Consider the following 16,503-nt stretch of genomic DNA (forward strand, 5'->3'; position numbering starts at 1 on the left):
ACAGACCCTCTTAAAATCACAGATCTAGGTAATGTAATATTCTAATAACAATAAATGTTCAGTCCTTGCCTAAGCCAAGGTTTTATAGAAAAACAAAGCCTTGAATTAATTAGCAAGGGCTGCAGTTCTTAGCACAGTAAAGATGCTCTGTGGTATTTTGTCTGTGCTGAGCAGACACAGGCAGAAAAAAAGGGTGTTTCAGGGAGTCCTAAGAAAAAAATTGCTGAGCAGTCTTTCAAGGGAGTAAGGGGTGCATTTCCAAGTGCTCACTGCCAGATTTAAATCTGGAGAATGATCCTTATGTTGTTTACAAGTCATCTGGCCATATCTGCTAAGGTCATTGTGCTGACTCCACTGCCAGCTGGATCCCAGAACTATTTTTTTTTCCCCCACAACTGAGTCCTGTTCAGAGATACCAAGAATGTATGATGAGGAAAAGAGGCAGCCTCTGCCCTGCTTTTCCTCTCCTTTACAATAAAAGGCAACAAATATTTCTTCCTTAGCATTGATATCTGAAAAATAGGAATCCCCTGGAACTCAACTCTAAAAATTCTATGATTCTAAGTTTTGGATACTTTTAAAGTTAAAATAAATTGAAAAAAAAAAAGATATATTTTTCTGTAAGTTTCATAGTTCTTCTTATGTTTCCCTGTCAAAGGCTTTCAGCTTTTCACTGCAAAAGTGAATAAGCAGCTAATGAATGAAGCCTTTAGATCTCCTAAGAGGACAGGCAGTGGAGGGAATGTGATGCACTTGCTGATAGCCTTCCTTAGGCAGTAGCAGTTTAGTATAACAGCAGTTGATCTGAAGCTAAAACTGATGTGGAGAGCCACAAGGTGACCTCCTTTGAAGCAGTATAATTTCAGTGTTTGCATCAGAAACACACAGCTTCTATTTTGTGAATATAGTCGTTCTACCTGGAGAAGAGAATGGTGGTCCAGGCTCATCCACACCATTTGCTTCTGAAAAGGCCTTTTTGTGTAAGCTATGCAAGTTATACTGGCTGAAGGAGTGCTTTGTGCAATCAGAGCCTCCCTAGTGTAGGACCTGGTCCAATTTATGAAATGAAATTCCCAGCTGTTCTTGCAGGCATTAAATATTATGTCTTTTTTCTTCCTCTCACTTCAACCTCCCAGAAACTGAAAGATGAACAAGTAGAGGAAGTTTTCCTTAAAAAAAGTCATGAAAAAATAATGACCTTTTGCTTAAACTCACTCTGGAAATATTTAGCCTCAGGAGATATATTTTTAGATAATTGTGATCATATAAAATCAGGAGGCTGAAATTAAATCCCTTATGTAACTTTTATTACAGCTTTAGCTACCAGGAAGGCTATAATTATGGAACTAGTTCTTGTTGACTGTGGCAAGGTCCCACAGCAATGTGCTTATTTATGTACACAGCTAAATGAAATAATTACAGACCTAGCATCCCCCAGCTATTCTGTTGTGGAACCTCCTTTGGTTGTTCTGTGTTCTTCTGATGTCATGAAGACACCAAAAATTGCAATTACACAATCTACTTTTTATTATTAAAATACAAAATTAAATTTGGACTGTGAATGGATCCATCTTTTTCTCCCTGTCTGTGACTTAATCTTGCCCTTGTATCTCCACAACATTTTACTGTCCATATTGGTTCTCTTTGAAGAGCATCCTGAAACACTTTCTCTTCAAGGGATGTTTCCATCTAATTAGTATACATAGGCATGAGCATTCCTGGATGGATGTTGGGAAGAGGAATTTAATCATATAAGAAAATGTAATGCTTGTTTGGTAAGTAGATGATTCTTGTCACTAATAAGTGACAAAATTCTTGTCACTTACTAAGCATGAGTATAACCAAGCTAGGAAAGGGCAGAACTACAATCCTAGGAATTCCTGAAGTAAAAATCAATATATTGGTCAAGTTTGGCATTGGAAATTGTTTGCAACATGTCACAGCTTTCACTTCTATGTCTGTGTGTCAGGAACTCCTTATGAAAGAGGGGAACTGCAGCACTCATTTAAGTTTGTTATGCAGACAGGCCATAAAGAAAAAATCCTTGCATTTAAGCCCCAACTCCTGCAAAACTAACATACTCTGAAAGCAGCAGAGAAATACTCTCAGGAGACAGGTAATTTTGTATTTAGATCTGCATTTAGATTATGTTCAGTAAATAATGAAAGGGATCATTAACTGAAGAAACAAAGGTATTGATTAGTTACTTATTTAATCCACACTCTTTGTTCTGTACACAGAAGATGATTGTGGTCCTGGGAGATGGCGGAAGTTTGCCATCATGTTATCACAGAATCACAGAATGTTAGGGGCTGGAAGGGACCTTGAAAGCTCATCCAGTCCAACCCCCCTGCAGAACAGGATCATCTAGGGCAGATCACACAGGAATGTGCATCCAGGCACGTTCTGAATACCTGAGAGGGAGACTCCACAACTCTCCTGGGCAGCCTGTTCCAGTGTTCTGTCAGCCTCAGTGAAAAGTTTTCCTTTGTTTCCATGGAACTTGCTGTGTCTCAGCTTCCACCCACTGCCCCTTGTGCTGTCATTGGGCATCACCCAGCAGAGCCTAGCTCCAGCCTCTTGGCACTCACTCTGCACATTTTTATCAACCTGAATGAGGTCACCTCTCAGGCTCCTCCTCTTCAAGCTAAAGAGCCCTCAGCTCCCTCAGGCTCTCCTCATAAGGAAGATCACTTAATCACTTTTGTGGCTCTGTGGTGAACTCTCTTAAGCAGTTCCCTGAGGTCCTTCTTGAACTGAGGGGCCCAGAACTGGACACAAGGTTCCAGATGAGGTCTCACCAGGGTAGAGTAAAGGGGCAGGAGAACCTTTCTTGTCCTACTAACCACAGCCCTTCTAATACAGCCCAGGATGGCACTGGCCATTATTCATTAATACATTTGTACAGGGAGTGAATTAATGCTCCATGGCAAACTGAGTCTGATAGGATTTCTACTTTCTGAGCATTTAATTTTGCAGCCTAACCTTCATCTTCACATGTATGTGAATTTTCCAGCCCATACATATCCCTATATTAACATCTAGGCACAAAATAAGGTTGATGGTGCTAAGGTGCCTTACAAACCAGTCATGAGCAATGGTATTTTGTTTTTGCACATCTGTTCCTTAAGCTGTAAACCAGGTATAACAGATCTTTGTTCTAAACTAATTTGATTATATAGTATCATGCTGTCAAGCCTGTACGTGGAAGATATGAAACGAAATTAGACAGCTCATTCTGGTTGTTACTTCTGGAATCTACTGGCATTTCATTTTCAGGTTTTCTGTTCCTCTTTAAGGAGGTAATTAATTTCCTTCAAAGAAGGAATCTGACAAAAATAACAGGTAACCAGACTCAAAACAAAAGCTGTTTTTACATATACCAAATTACTCTCTTCATTGTGACTACTAAAGGGGCGATCAATAATTAATGATCTAATTACTAGTTTACAGAGGCTTCTTTATTGCAGTCTCAAGGTGATGAAAAATCTTTACACCTTTTTTTTTTTTCTTTTTTTTTTTTGCTGCCACTCCAGCTTACTGAATCAGCAGATGCCCTGTGTGGCATGTCTGCTGCCAGACATGCTTTGGAGTTGCTGCTGTGGTGAAGCTTTTGTTGCTTAAATCATTGTCATAGTGAAATGAGCCTGTGTTGTGTCTGCTGCAGTTTAGAAATCGGTTTTGAGAAGGAAGCAGGTTGAATTAGTTAAAAATCCTACTTGTTTGGACAGACAGAAACAAGTTGTTTAGACAATCAGCAAGTCTATTCCTAGTATTCTATATATTTTTAAAAGGTATGTGGTTATTTTTATTGTATTATTCTATTAGATACACAGATACATTATTTGTGTAGTGATTAGCTTATTCTGAATATCACAAGATGAGTATTTCTCAGCATCACTCTTCTGGTAGCACAGTGTCAATGATCCAAGATGAGTATTTCTCAGCATCATTTTTCTGGTAGCAGTGTGTCAGTGATCCTGGGTGGAGAGAGTGGAGAAAAAGGAGAAAGATGTGATTAGTGAAACAAATTGCTGATCCTCAATCATAATGTGTGAGTGGCTGTTGGGCTGGTGATGGAAATTGATTCTAGGTGATGATTTGCTTATGATAGGAGACATCTCCATGTTATCAGTGTCTCTTTTCATTAGGCTCTGTGTGGCTGTCCTGGGTTAACACAGTGTGCTCTCGCAAGCTTCTCCCCCACCCTCCCCCCCATACAGATGGGAGGGAAGGTAAAGCAAAAAATACCCCAACTCTGGGTTGAGACAAAGAGTTTAATGAGATGATGCTTTCTAACTACTTTGCTCCAGCCAGCACATTAAGTTTGAAGCTGGCATGACATCAGCATGATATTGAATCTCATCATCAGATTCAATTCAACCCATGAGAGTGGCTTTGGGGATTAAAAGCATAGAATGCTATTATGAATAAAAATATTTATGTTTCTTTGAAACTTAGCTAAGAAGAGTATTCTTTCTTTCCTGACATGTTCATTATTTCAGCTTTGCTTATGGTTTATTGTTCTTTTGGTGAAATCACTGCAGCACTGTCATGAGCCCAACTCACATGCTAAGTTTATGTTCTTGTTTGTGAATTTGATGTCACGTCTCACAAAAATCCATTCCCTTGCTGTCTTTCATGGTCTCCTGTTGTCTTCAGTTTGTAAACTGGAGGCTTACTTAGTAATTAAGATATGCTGATTCAAAGTAGCTTAGGGTTATTTTCTGTAATAATTAGTGTTGACATCAAAGCACTAAAGCTTGAAAGTAAATAAGTACACAGGAGGAAACTTCTTTTTGTCATCAGTGCCCAAATTGCATTAGTGACACTGAAAAATATTTCTGTGCTTTATGTGTGCCAGGCAACTTTGCATTTGTTCCCGCAGCAAAAGCTAGCATGTCTCTGAGGTGTCCAGAGCTGACAAAGCAATTGTTTAAGCACTCATATAATCACCTCCAGGCAACTCTGGCTGCGTAGCTTCTCTTTGGAGTCTTTCACCACGTGGCAGTCTGGATGCAAACACAGAAGGAAACCTGCTGAAATTAAAGTTCAATAGCTACTTCCCACTTCCCTCCAGAGCCTTTATGGTATAAGGCTTCACTGGGAGTGTTGCATTCAAGAGGATCAAGTGACATGGCATGTGCTGTGCTCACTACACTGATTGGAGATTCTCAGTGCTATGGGAAGTTCCCCTTGCTGCACGTTTCTGGGTGGAGAAGAAAAATGTTTTCCTCTGCCTGTTTCGTTTTGGCTAAAGAAAATGAGCAAAACATGCTAAATATCAGTAAGCTTACAAAGGCGTCAGCTTTACACCATTTATGCAGAAAGGCTAGGTCACTACTGTGATTTTATTCCCAACCTGATTTGCCCATGTGTGATGGTTTGAAACTGTCTTTTTAATTTTTCCTTGCAAAGTTCAAGACAGAGAAAGTGAAAGAGTGTAAAAAAGTCACTATTGGGTGTAAGAAATCAAAATACTGATTGTTCTAAACACTTCCATTGGATAGATAGAAATGTTTAAGAACTATTACCCAAAACAAAGTAGGCATTCTGCACATTCTGCGTTCGGCAGTGGGGGCAGTTGCTGGGCTGTCTGGCTGCTGTTTTCTTCTTCTCTTCTGGCTGAAGATAACACGTACTGACCTTGGCAGCTAAGTTAACAACTTTCTGCTCTAACTAACTCTGCTTTCTGTCCAGGGGGGTCTGGGGGGGAAGCTCCTGGGAGGGAGGCCCCTTTGGGAAGGGTCCCCTTTGGAGGGAAGCAAAGGGAGATTGGTTGTGATTTTCTGTTGATTGTATATATTTGTAAATGTTGTGAATTTTGTATATTTGTACATATTCATTGCATTTCATCATAGATTGTAGATTCTGCTTTGTAAATACAGCTTTCATTTGCTTCTAGACTGGGCTAGCCTGGTTATTGTCGGGGGGGGGGGGGGAATTTCATCTAACACTGACACACCATGTAAGCTTTCCCTATACTCAACATGCTCAGGGACATTGCTGAAAGCTGACCTCACATATGTCTTTTTTTGTATATATAGCTACTCCTAAACTCATGAGATATCTGAATGCTAAGATTGTATCTTGCTTAGTAATGTATTAGCTCTTTTTCTCTGTGAAAGATGATTTTGATATTATAGCTTGCATAATTTGTCAGTGAGGTGCCATTTTTTTCCTGAGTAATTTCTGCTGCAAACACTCAGTGGACATATTCTCAATGGCAAAGCATCTGCTGTTGTGGAAGGGAAGTATCTAAGAGATCAGCAACTGGTAGTCAGAATTAAAACTACAGTGTCTTTATTATGGAAAGATTTTCCTGCTGAGAAATGCAGAATTATGTATCTTACATGTAGTACTTTTACAAGATTTCACAATCATTTAGTCAGTCAAGATTTTAATATTTACACAACTTGGGCTGGAAAATTTATGCCCAGTGGTGTTACCAAGGCATTCATTGTACCTCAAGAAAGCGTAGCTGTACTAAGACACACATGTCTCAGAAATGTAGAATACTACAGGGCTTCCAGACACTCACCCCAGGTATAGTTTTATAAGTGGCAGCATTTTAATAAGAACAATTTCATTGCATTTTATTTACTTCTGTAATATTTAGGCCTGTCATTTAGATGACAAAGCAGTGTAAAGGGCAAAATATAGATCATATACAGGGGCTTTGTAATTTCTAATTTCTATGACTTTTTTTTTTTTTTTAAACATATAGCTACATACATTTATATTCCACAGTTCCTAGAATTAGATACCAAATTATAGGGAACAAACCTGCAACTTTTAAAGTCAGGCTTCGGGTTTGGGTGCAACAGTGTTGTTGAAGACGCAGAAACTAACTGCTGGGAAAAGCCAGGGTGGACTCATATGCCTTTAATTGTGTGCAATTAAAGCTGGGAAGTTGTCTTCAGTGTAATGAGAGGATTTTTCCTCACTTCAGATCCATTTAAAAAGATATATTTAAACAAGAATTGATAACACAGGCAATATGTAGAGCAGAACTCAGGCTATCAGCTTGGTAGCCTCAACGTGAGGTGAAACTTCTTTACAGTGAGGGTGATGGAGCCCTGGAGCAGGCTGCCCAGGGAGGTTGTGAAGTTTCCTTTTCTGGAGACTTTCAAAACCTGCTGGATGGATTCCTGTGCAGACTACCCTGGGTGATCCTGCTCTGGCAGTGGGTTTGGACCCAGTGATCTCTGGAGGTCCCTTCCAAGCTCTAACATTCTGTGATTCTGTGATATCTCTAAATCTCAAGAGCTCACTGATGATTTCACTCAGTTCCCCAATGTCTTGGGAGGCAGAGGTCAGATAGCTCTGGGAATCCCATAGCAGAAGTACCTTTTCCCAAATGCTATTAGCTTGCAAAAGAATATTTCTTTTCCCTTTCACAGGATAGCCATGCTTTTATCTGTAATATAGTCAGGATGTTAAAGGTCATCAGAAAGCAGTTTTGGGGGAGAATTTCCCATTTTAATACATTACCTTCCTTGCAAGAATCAAGAGACACAGTTAATACATTTACAGCAGGCTTGTTTATTACTTAGAAAATATGAATTAATTAATGCTTCAAAATAATTGTTGAGGTCTTTACCAGTGTCTTTTTGAAATCAGAAGACGTTTAATGTTCTGCAACGTTTCTGCCAAATGTAGGGGACTGAGTTCAAAGTGTCTTTTTGAAAATAAAACCTTCATATTCTGCACACTTCTTTCTTTTAAATGGATATGAGGCTTGTTTTTGTTGTTTTTTTTTCCCCAGATAGCATATGCAAGTATGTATATTAGAAGAAAACAAGTGAAGAAAGGTCATATTTCTCATTGCACATAATGCCCCTCAGAGGAGACTCTATTTTACTTTTCTAAAGCATGTAACAGCTTTTTGTAGCTCAGTGTTGTGGAGATCTCTCTTCACATCCTCTCTGTAATGTTTTCTAGACAAGTGTTAAGACTGTGATTAGACCTACTGCCTTTCACCAGTTTTTTGATGTAAGTACAGAGGAAATTATATAATTCACAGAATCATGGAATGAACCAGGTTGGAAAAGACCTTCAAGATCATCAAGTCCAACCTATCACCCAGCACCATCTAATCAACTAAACCATGGCACTAAGTTCCTCATCCAGGCTTATTTTAAACACTTCCAGGGATGGTGACTCCACCACCTCCCTGGGCAGCACATTCCAATGGCCAATCTCTCTTTCTGTGAAGAATTTCTTCCTAACATCCAGCCTAAACCTCCCCTGGAGCAGCTTGAGACTGTGTCCTCTCCTTCTGCCACTGGTTGCCTGGGAGAATAGACCAACCCCCACCTGGCTGCAACCTCCCTTCAGGCAGTTGTAGAGAGCAGTAAGGTCTCCCCTGAGCCTCCTCTTCTCCAGGCTAAACACCCCCAGCTCCCTCAGCCTCTCCTCATAGGGCTTGTGCAACAGGCTGAGCAATGTCAAAGCAGGATCTGAGGTATGAAAATAGAAAAATATTGCTTATGGTCTGTCCTAAAAAGAGCAGAACTACTTTGGTTTAGTGTTCTTTGGTCATGAAACTTGATTAAAATCCATGTTTTATCCTGCATACTATAATAGAAAATTATGTAGCATGTGGTAAGAAATTATTTTTCATAGAACATATAGTAACAATGGGGAGGAAAAAAGAGAGAAATGTCTAAGGCAAAAATCTGTGGCTATAATTGACAATTCAAAGTACCTACAAAGAACCTAATAGTTCTACTTAGACCTTTTCTTTATATCTATTTTTCAAACCCTTTCTCCTATCATGTGTCTGTCATACAGGTTAAATTCTGATTCTAATATAGATATATAAATAAAACCAATATGCTTTGTCAAAACCATACATATTTATTCCCAGTTATGAGGTACCTGTGCTGAATAGAATTCATCCTGGTATTTAGCCAGTAGGCATTTCTCTGGGAATTCCAAGCAAAGCTGATATGCATTTTATTCTAAAAATAGTTTCTATACTCCTTTTTCTTATTGAAAAATCAGATCACTTAACCTTCCATAAAACATCATCAATTTTACAGCTGAATACAGAGTACCATTGTTTAAAGTGCTTTACTGAAGTCATTAAATGCTTGTTTGTGTTAGAAAAGCAATGAAATATATTCCTCAGTACAAAACAATGTCTTTAGATGATGATGAAAACTCATCCCATATTCAAATGCTTTCCTTGTTGAAAATTTTGTTAGGAGTACAATAAGTTTTGTCTTTGGGTTTAATTTACTCTAACTGCCTAGGAGCAGTTAAAAAGTCTGAAGGAAATCATGCTTTACAGTGTACACAATTTTATGCACACAGAAAGCCACACAGATGTATCTCCTTCCTCACTGTGTTTCATATTCCACAAACTCTGATATGGGAGCCTTAAGTTTTTCTTGGAAGCACTTTGTAAGTCCTGCTAGCAGAAGTTATGAATCCAATAGGATAATCAGAAGTCTTTACAATTTTGCTGTATCTTTGTCTGTCCTTTCTTTCACCTTTCCTTTACTGCACTACTTTGTCTGTCTGATTCTCACAGGAGACATGGATTACAACTGGTTGGACCATACGTCTTGGCATAGCAGTGAGGCATCCCCAATGTCTTTGGTGAGACATGTGGAGCCTTACCATTCAGTTTCTTTTGTCATTTCACATTTCCTTTGTTTTATTTACACCTTTGCACGTTTTCTTTTTTGTATCCTTTTTTTATCCCACATCTTTAGGGGACAGTCAAAGGGGAAAAAGGAAAACTAGTGAGCAGGCAGTTTTGTCGGATTCTAACACCTTATCCGAGAGGCAAAAGAAAATGGTGTGCTTTGGTGGCCACTCTTTGGAAGAGGACTTGGAATGGTCTGAGCCTCAGATAAAAGACTCTGGGGTAGATACCTGTAGTAGCACAACTCTAAACGAGGAACATAGCCATAGCGAGAAGGTACTGAGATTATGGAGCCTGCATTTTAACCTGCTCATTTGGTCTTTGTTTGCTCTCTGTCACTCATTAAAATAGTGCATAAAGTAAAAGATAGGGTGTTTCTAGAGACAATGTAGCATTTCCTAAGGTGCAGAAAAGAAAAACAAATGAAAAGTCTCTGCATGCTTGCAGTTTTCACTGTTTGGCAGCCTAAGAAAAAACAAAAACCGAGAGGCATAAAGGAAATGTCGTTCTTATGGTTGCATAATAGCACATCGTGGTACTACCTTCAAGTATAAAGTAATTAACAGTAAGGATTCTACTGATTGGCTTAATTGATTTACTACATTCAAACTCCTGGGGCTGAAATTAAATTAATAGTTTAAACCTCAGGTGGGGAAAAAAAAAAAAAAAAAAGAGGGAGAAAATTGGGTCTCTCTGCACAGAAAAGTTGTTTTTCTTTTTTCCCTTTCACTGTCACGATTGTTCTTTTGTTTTGTTGCCATGCCATTTCTGTGCAGTATTGTGCAGACTTAAAGGCTTTGCCATCTGCTTTGGTATTTTTGATTTTTGCTTTCTGTTTGGTGGAGATTATGATAAATCTTTTTAGAGTTATTAGTTGTAATGGGAGCAGATTTGTCTGTGCCTGCTAATTTTGCATGAAACAGAGCATGAAATAGTATTTTTCTGTGGAAAAAGTGCTATGATTACACAAAATAAAATGTTAAAATTGTATTAATGATGCCAGTGTACAAATACCGCTGTGCCCATAGATGGTAATAGAATAATAAAGTTCACTGTAATTATACTTCATATGGAGAATCATAGAACGACCTGGGTTGGGAGGGACCTCTAAAGGTCATCCGGTCCAACCCGCCCTGCAGTCAGCAGGGACATCCTCAACTAGATCAGGCTGCCCAGAGCCCTGTTGAGCCTCACCTTGACTATCTCCAGGGATGGGGCCCAACCACCTCCCTGGGCAACCTGTTCCAGAAAGAAGCTATTTATTTGGAGCAATGACTATTCCTTTTAATGTAATCTGTAACATTTAATATCCCACTACTGAGAGAAGATAAAACCCTGAAAGCGTTTGTCAGTCATAGAGCAATCAGACATGATTGGAATAGTGGAAGAAGAAGGAGGAACTTACATGAAATTTCTGATTTGAGTTAAATTTCTTTTGAAGTGTTGCTCTTATAGGAGGGCTCTACAGCTGTCTTTGTCACTGTGCATGGATAACTATGTCTAGTTGTCAATGGGTGTTCATTCAACACACCCAAGACCATTACTAGACATTTACAAATTGGATTTAGTGAAATAGGTAATGTTATTATATTAAATACCAGTGTAATCATAATACTTTCAAGACATTTAAAATAAATACATATATATATATATGTATATATCAGGACATGAAAAGTATTACTGAAGTATTTTTCTTTGCAATCCTATTCACTGTGCTTTCCTTTGACACCATCTGATAGCATCCAGTGACTTGGCAACCATCCAAAGACGGAGACCGTCTCATCGGGCGGATTTTGTTAAACAAACGACTAAAAGATGGAAGTGTGCCTAGAGACTCAGGAGCAATGCTGGGATTGAAGGTTAGTAATGAATAATTTTGCTGCTGACAGCTCTCTCAGTTAAACCACCTAACTTTATAATGAAAGTGTTCTCGTGTTATCCAGTGTAGGTGGCAGCTACAAAGTCTCGTTATTCTCCAGTTTACCAGACAGACCTCTTACATTTAGTTAATAAAAGAAATTTTACAGTGCCACTGACAAGCTCCATTTTTTTTTTTTTTTTCCTGGAAGACTAGGCATGTTTTCACAAGTTTCCTGAGAATGCCTGCCCTGCAAGGTACTAATTGCATCGTTGGTGGGCAAGCCAAGACCTGTCTGCTTTCTTCAGTATTAAGCACCGTACCATGGTATAATTTCTCTTCTCCAAAAGAAGGGAGAAATGTGGAAAAAAGAAAAAAAAAAGAAAGATCTCTTTTGGGGGGATGTATGGAAAGTAATGACATTTCCATCCAGAGCAAAGCCTGCCAATTGTAGAGCCTCCTTCTGGCTATTTTGCACACTCCCCCCCTCTGATTGTTTGATTTGCTAAATTTTAAATACACAAAGCAAAAAGTTGTGTAATCTTTATTGTACATTATAAAAAAGTAGTGGGCTTGTATCTTTTTTTCCCCCTTTTTATGATGCAGTACTCTTTTAATATATTATTGTTATTTCTAGCTCATATCTTGATCACATTTTTGCTTGATATGTGCAGTTCCAGCAATACTGTAAAATGAAAATGAGTTATCCACAGAAAAAGAAACAAGCCTGTACTTATTTTGATTCAACACCCTTGTGAGAAATTGTTCAGAAGTTGATTAATTATCCATTCTTTATTTAGCATGACACTGACTTTGCTTTGGGCACACAGGTTAGTCTATAGTCAAACACTGTAGATGAATCCAATCAGTGTAGTTACTTCTACACTGGCATGCTTTGGAAGGTTTTGAATATTTGTATTTAATTGACAAATCATTTTAGTTTGAAGTCAGTAGAGAAGCCACTTTTTGAATGTGTGTTTTTGTCTTAGTGTCTGAAAATGCAAGAGAGGAGAGACTCAGAGTGCGATTGTGAAGTACTTTCTGTAGAGACTTCTATGTTTAAAATTCTAAAATCTTCTGTTACACAGATAAACTCTTCACTGAGCATCATGAATAGTTTAGATTCAAGATACTTTTAAATCTCGACAGATACCTGAAAAAAGTGATTTTCAGCAGTTATACCTGAAGTAGATTTTCAAATATTTACTTGATTGAAAGTAGCCTAAACTGGATTTAGATTAGAAATTTTAAATCCCAATAGGAAGACTGTTAAGAAACCTTAAGAATCTGAAGTTACAACCAATTCTGGTATGTGACTCTCCTGATTCTAAGATAAATAATTAAGGTGAAACCTGTTGAAGTTTCCTGAAGTAAAAATCTTCATCATGACTTGCTCAGCCAAAGTAAATTCAATTTGTTGAGATGTTTCCTACTTAGTGAGATGTCACAAGTTCTGCTGCATAATATCTGTTTGCAGTTAAAAATCATCGAAGTAAGCTGTCTAATGACCAATTACCTTAACTTTTTTCTTTTTGAGTGGTAATTTATAACACAGTGAAACACTATAAATATCTTTACTAAAGTTTAAAAGCTTTAGCATTTTGCATAGTGTTTGAGTTACACAAGCAGCCACACTGGGTGCAAACAGAATTTGTCGTAGCCAGAAGTCTTGGGGTGGGTTTTTACAAACCTATCTGTCTTGCCTGGGCTACCTGAAAACCAGGGAAATAACTGAATCCTTCTTTCTGTTGCCAGAACATTTAAGCAATTGAAACTAATTTTCATGCTGTGAAAATACTTCCTCTTTGAAACAGGTAGTAGGAGGAAAGATGACTGAATCAGGTCGGCTGTGTGCATTTATCACCAAAGTTAAAAAAGGAAGCTTAGCTGATACCGTGGGGCATCTTAGACCAGGTACGTATCTGCTACAGAGCTGAACTGCTGACTTGGCTTTCTGAAGGTGAGAACAAGTAAGCAAGTTTAATTAGATGTCAAATTATGTTAAATAGGCGTGAGGAGCTACTGCAGAATTTAACCTGACATTTTGTTAATAGGTTATTGACATTTCTTTCTAGTCTGGAGAGGAGAAGACTGAGAGGGGATCTAATCAATGTCTAATCTATGGCTGGGTGTCAGGAAGGAAGGGACAGGGACAGCCTCTGCTCCGTTGCACCCTGTGATAAGTCAAGGGGCAGTGGATGGAAACTGCAGCACAGGAGGTTCCACCTCAACATGAGGAGGAACTTCTTTACTGTAAGAGTCCCAGAGCACTGGAGCAGGCTGCTCAGAGAGGTTGTGGAGTCTTCTCCTCTGGAGACTTTCAAGCCCTGTCTGGATGCATTCCTGTGCAACCTGTGCTGGATTCTGTGGTCCTGGTCTGACAGGGGGTTGGACTCCAAGATCTCCAGAGGCCCCTTCCAACCTCTAACATCCTCTGACCCTGTGATTACTGCTGTCATGAAATAGATAAATTCTTATGTTGCTCAAAATCATATTTGAACAATTTAATCATGTTTTTATTCCTAAAATAATATTCCACTGATATCCTGCCCAGTCATTTTCTTTAGAGCAAACCAAGCTATTGCAAAGAGAAGCAGCTCAGGTAAGAGACTGCTTCTATCCCAACATGCAAACCTGGGGCTGGGATTTCCACATGGGAGAATGTGCAAGAAATGTTAACTAATACCATAAGAACTATCTCATCCTTCACTACTGAACTAGTAGAGGTAAATGGATCTTCAAAATAGTGAGTTGATGAGATAATGCTGTTTTAAGGATCTGCATTTTCTAAAGAGCATGTTGGGATTTCTGTAATCCACAGATGCAAAGGCAAATAAGAGCTATATCTAATTTAACAGAGGTCCTACTGATGTTGTTATTGTTTCACTGAACTTTGCATATTTGAAATTGAGATAAAGAAAACCTTTAATGCTCAGGACTTTCCTGAATGAAGGGCTCCAAATTTGTTCTACAACACAGGTTTCACAATTCAGTAAACTGACATTAGAATGTCATTGTAAGTAAAATCCACAGCAGACTTCCTAAGCAGGGTGTTTCTACTGAAATTATAGGTGATGAAGTTTTAGAATGGAATGGGAGAATACTACAAGGAGCCACTTTTGAGGAGGTGTATAACATCATTTTAGAATCTAAACCTGAGCCACAAGTAGAGCTGGTTGTTTCAAGACCAATAGGGTAAGTAATTTTTTTTTTCTTTTTTTTGGTATCAAATATGGCAAAAATGTTGCTAAATTTCACTTTTAGGGCAGAGCATATCAAAAAGATTCCCAAACATTATGAGCAGTAAAACAGTAGGCAAAATTCTGTAAACCAGTAATGTAGCTAGAATGATTGATCTCCTCAGTAAGTAAAAAACAGTTGGTATCAGATTTTGTATTCTCAAGAGAATTGCAGTTGTTCTGTGATAATATGGTCAAAAATAGTTTCCCTTCTGTGTTTTTCTAGTTATTGATCCAGGCTATACTAGCTTTGAAACTCTGTGTTATTGTTGCAGTTCTTGACTCTTTACTTCTGTTTCTGCATTGCTGTATCTATATAATAACATTAAAAACAATGTTATATATTCAGATGTGGCCTATGAAGTGATGATGAATTCTATTTATTGACAGTCTGTAATGTAGAATTTTTGCACAAAATACAACATGCTAAAGACATAATCCATATGCTTTGGAAAGTCTTAAATTCACATGAAATTCATTAAATGGTTGTTTATTATCTGGTAGAGTACATGTCTGGATGAACAGCTAGCATTGTGTGGGAATTTTTCTTTGGTGCTTTACATCGCCAAGTTTTCTTGACTTGGAGACCTATCTCATTATGCACAATAAAACTAAGTTTAGATAGGAATAGTTGCTTTATTATATGAGGCTGTGAATGCTTCCCCTTCTTCGTCTCTTCTTTTTCTTCCAAGCTCCTACAGCCTGGAGTCCCACCCATGGCTTTTTTACTTCTCCATTGAAAGTTCCCTAGCCCATCACAGCAGCGTTGTGAAGAGGGAGATGCTTATCACTGAGTTTGAAGATGCTTTCAGTTGTTAAGAATTTTCTCTTTTCCCTTGAGGAATTGATGATGTATATGATGCAATTGGACAGGGTGCTAGGTGATCCCATCTAAGCTCTTTTTTCTACATAAGGGTAGACCAGATGGTCTTTCAAGATTCCTTCCAATCTGGACTGTTCTATGATGCTATAATGAAAAATTAATAATTATATTTATTCCCTTTTATTTTTTGGTATAAGATGCACACAGTTATCTTACTCTCATACAAGAAAGCACAGGTAACAAAACAAGTCAAGTTAAGAAGTACTACAAAAAAATCTAGAACCATATAATGTGGGGGTGGAATTTCAGTGAGAGTAATTTGTTATCATTTCAGCTAGAAGAGGAACAGAATGGGTTTGACCACATCAGGAATTTTATGTGCAGGAACTTAATTTAGTTTGACAATTTTAAGCAAACTTGATGATAACAAAACCTGCTTTATCCTGCCGGTGAGATGAGAGGTCATCTCCTACATACATATCAAATTGTGAAGGCCTATCTTAAAAGCCCTTTTCATAACATGGGAGTTGTAGTTATAAAATAATGTTAGGGAGCAGACTACATTACAAGAAAGGGAGGCTTCAAATTAATTTCATAAAGATCTTTCACAGTTTCAAAGAAAGTTTATAAGCAAAAACTTTGAGGAACTGCTCATGTCTTGAAAATACTCCATTTTAATTTTTTTCTCCTCTTTCTGCTTTCTTTTCATTGTACAAACCCTCCTGTATTCTTTCCTTGCACTTTTATATTTACTCTCTGTTGTTTACCTTCCTTACCATCGTGTCTTCTGTTATGTTACCATGTACTCCACTTGCTGTCATTAGACCAGATCATCTGTAATTCCTTTCTTTAGTGATGGGGACTTTCAAGATGCCTTTTTCAGCAGTAACTGCTTGCCACATATTCTGAAGAACTGAGCTAGATC

General features: G+C 38.2%; 1 protein-coding gene across 37 annotated transcripts in view; it reads left to right on the plus strand.

The window, feature by feature from the left end:
* The window catches only part of RIMS2 (regulating synaptic membrane exocytosis 2), a 387,973-nt gene that overhangs the window by 200,046 nt on the left and 171,424 nt on the right, over window positions 1-16,503 (plus strand). For 25 of the 37 annotated variants that reach the window (XM_054385548.1, XM_054385557.1, XM_054385553.1 and 22 more), the window contains 4 exons: window positions 9,542-9,609; window positions 11,398-11,517; window positions 13,331-13,430; window positions 14,588-14,711. In XM_054385548.1, coding sequence (XP_054241523.1) covers window positions 9,542-9,609; window positions 11,398-11,517; window positions 13,331-13,430; window positions 14,588-14,711 — 412 coding nt within the window. Of the gene's footprint in view, window positions 1-9,541; window positions 9,610-9,725; window positions 9,935-11,397; window positions 11,518-13,330; window positions 13,431-14,587; window positions 14,712-16,503 lie in introns of all 37 variants that reach the window. The other 12 variants (XM_054385542.1, XM_054385543.1, XM_054385554.1 and 9 more) reach the window with 1 other exon arrangement.

Source organism: Indicator indicator, chromosome 12 (genome assembly GCF_027791375.1).
Source record: "Indicator indicator isolate 239-I01 chromosome 12, UM_Iind_1.1, whole genome shotgun sequence".
Taxonomy (NCBI): Eukaryota; Metazoa; Chordata; class Aves; order Piciformes; family Indicatoridae; genus Indicator; species Indicator indicator.